The sequence below is a fragment of the Nannochloropsis gaditana genome (assembly GCF_000240725.1).
Source record: "Nannochloropsis gaditana CCMP526 unplaced genomic scaffold scaffold1099, whole genome shotgun sequence".
Lineage (NCBI taxonomy): Eukaryota > Eustigmatophyceae > Eustigmatales > Monodopsidaceae > Microchloropsis > Microchloropsis gaditana.
The window spans coordinates 2,763-4,908 of record NW_005802854.1 but is presented as its reverse complement, the minus strand read 5'-3'; the positions used below and the strand labels follow the sequence as shown (position 1 = coordinate 4,908).

Below are 2,146 nucleotides of genomic sequence, written 5' to 3'. Positions count from 1 at the left end.
CCCCGGCCCCAGCTCCTCCACCCGCTGGAAGTGGACAGCCTGGCCACTCACACCCTCTCTATCCGGCACCAGGACACCCTCCGTTCTCTCTCCATCCTCCGCGACCTTCGTCGCGCCCACCCCGGGATGCCTTTTCCTGCCCACGTAGCCGAGGCAGCGAGCGCGGCCGTGCAGGAACTGGTCAACCGGGGCCCGTGGGAAAGAGAACGCCGGCAGAAGGCGACTGAGGACAGGGATAGGACGCAGGGGAGAACGCTGGGGGAAAGTGGGCCCGTGTCGTCGTTTCTGCAGGCTTTGGCCCGTGTGAACACGGCCTGGGCCGCGGCGCAACGTGCGCTGGAGGATGCGGCGCTCTTGCCCCCTCCTTATTACCCACCCGAGCATTACGCAGCGATTTTCCTTCCTCTCCTTCTTCCCATCTTTCTACCTCTTCTTCTGGGGCTGTGGCACGAATGGAGGCGCTACAAGGAGAAGAAGAAGAAGAAGAAGCGAAAGTCCGCGTGAGTGCGTGGCGCTCATCCCTGTGCCATACTCGAGGTCGGGTCGCAACCGTGTGACAACCCCTTTCCAAGGAAGTGACTGCGGATCAAGGAACATGTGTGCCACACTAGTTTCTCTCATTAGGACTGGAGCGCACTCATTATCAAACTTGGAAAATAGCATTCTTAACCACCTTGTTTTGTGCAATAAACCACTTTTTTTTTCTTCCTTTCTGGTTTCCTGGCGATCTGCACGCCTCCCTTCTCAGTCCTGTCGCCCTTTATCTACATTAAATACAAACTTCCCGCAAAGACAATGTCCCGACGAACCCTCTCGCTGGCTTCTTCCATTTTCCGATACAACGCCGGGTCTCCCATCAGGCGGGCCGCATTCCGTACCTCGCGGCACAACTCGTCCAGGCGCGTGATACACCGGACAATGGAACCTTCTTGGATCTCGGTCGTGGCCATGATCTCCCGAAACGAGACGCCACTCGCCCACGCGTACACCACCCCGACGGCAATCAAGTTCACATGCTGGGCGGCGTAGGACTCCGGGTCGGAGGGCAGGCTGAAACGCCGTTGAACGTTCCCCAAATTCCTGGCAATTTCCAACAGCTCTCTGCAAGCGTGTCGCAGAGCGGGTGGGATGGTCGCGGCTTCTTCTGTGGCTGGGTCTAAGATCCCTCCTTGTGCCTCGTGTCCTTCCCCGTTTCCGGATGCCCGCCCCCCCTTCTCCTGGCAAACCAGGACGGAGAGGAGGCCGGCGATCTCGGCGGGCGTCAGGGGCGCCAAGACGTTTTCAAAGACTGTCTCGGTCAAGAGCAATTCGTCGCACGTGTTCACTTCGCACGCCACCCTGCCTTTCAACTGTACCGCCTGCGTGGTGGGATCAATGTACCCCAAGGCACTCAGGACCCGCAGGCGGTCCTGGAACTCAGGGAAGAGGGACAGGGACTCGTTGGATAGAAGGTGTCGCATGGATTCGACTTTGGCTTCCACACGACGGCGGCGGTGCACGTGGGCGTATTGTGCCGGCAGGATGGGGCATGTGTGGCACTTGGATGCAAAAAGGGCTTCCTGCTCGGGTTGAAGGCGGGAATATGCCTCAATAAAGGAAAGATCGTTGATTTTCAGCTCCTTGGGGAAATTGAGAGGCGCGAGAGGGAGGACGGCGGGGGGCGAGGAAGGGCTAAGGGACTGGGTATGCGCCTCTGCTTCTTCGCATGCCACCAAATCCTTCACCAAGTCGGCGATAACAGAGGGGGTAGAGACGGAGAAGGTGGGCAGGGACGTGGTGGCCAGCTGATGGGTCGGCCGTTGCAGGGCATCGCCGAACGCGAGGATTTTCTCCGAGTCAAACCGGTCTTTTCTCCGGCGCCCGGTGACAAGGATGACATCCTCCAATGAGAGGGTCCGGAGGGCGAAGTGCCGACTCCCTGCCGTCCCATACACCTCACGGTTTTCCTCGTCCGTCATCCCTGGCGCCGTGTGCGGCCTGCCCCCGGTCGTCTGCGGGGCAGGTATCAAGCCCTTGCCCCCAAACGGCGGCACCGGGACCCTTCTGGCCTCCGTCATCTCTGTTCTCTCCCCTTTCTTCCTCCCAGCCCCGGCTTCCTCCTTGTCCACCGACGTGGGAGGGAGGAAACCCTCCGGACACAGAATCA

The 2,146-nt window shown here is 60.0% G+C and overlaps 2 protein-coding genes across 2 annotated transcripts in view; one reads left to right on the top strand and one right to left on the bottom strand.

Annotated features, from left to right (window-relative positions):
- Positions 1-126: 126 nt before the first annotated feature.
- NGA_0416202 (uncharacterized protein) lies at positions 127-504 on the top strand (the record flags this gene model as incomplete). Its single annotated transcript, XM_005852545.1, has 1 exon — positions 127-504. One exon carries the CDS (start codon positions 127-129, stop codon positions 502-504), a length of 378 nt encoding a protein of 125 aa, XP_005852607.1.
- A 260-nt stretch (positions 505-764) lies between these two features.
- SKI2 (antiviral helicase SKI2) overlaps positions 765-2,146 on the bottom strand; it is a gene marked incomplete at both ends in the record, with an annotated part of 2,917 nt that continues 1,535 nt past the window's right edge. Inside the window, 2 exons of the mRNA XM_005852546.1 lie at positions 765-1,960; positions 2,034-2,146. The exon at positions 2,034-2,146 is cut by the window's right edge and continues 383 nt beyond it. Coding sequence (XP_005852608.1) covers positions 765-1,960; positions 2,034-2,146 — 1,309 coding nt within the window. The remainder of the gene's footprint in view (positions 1,961-2,033) is intronic.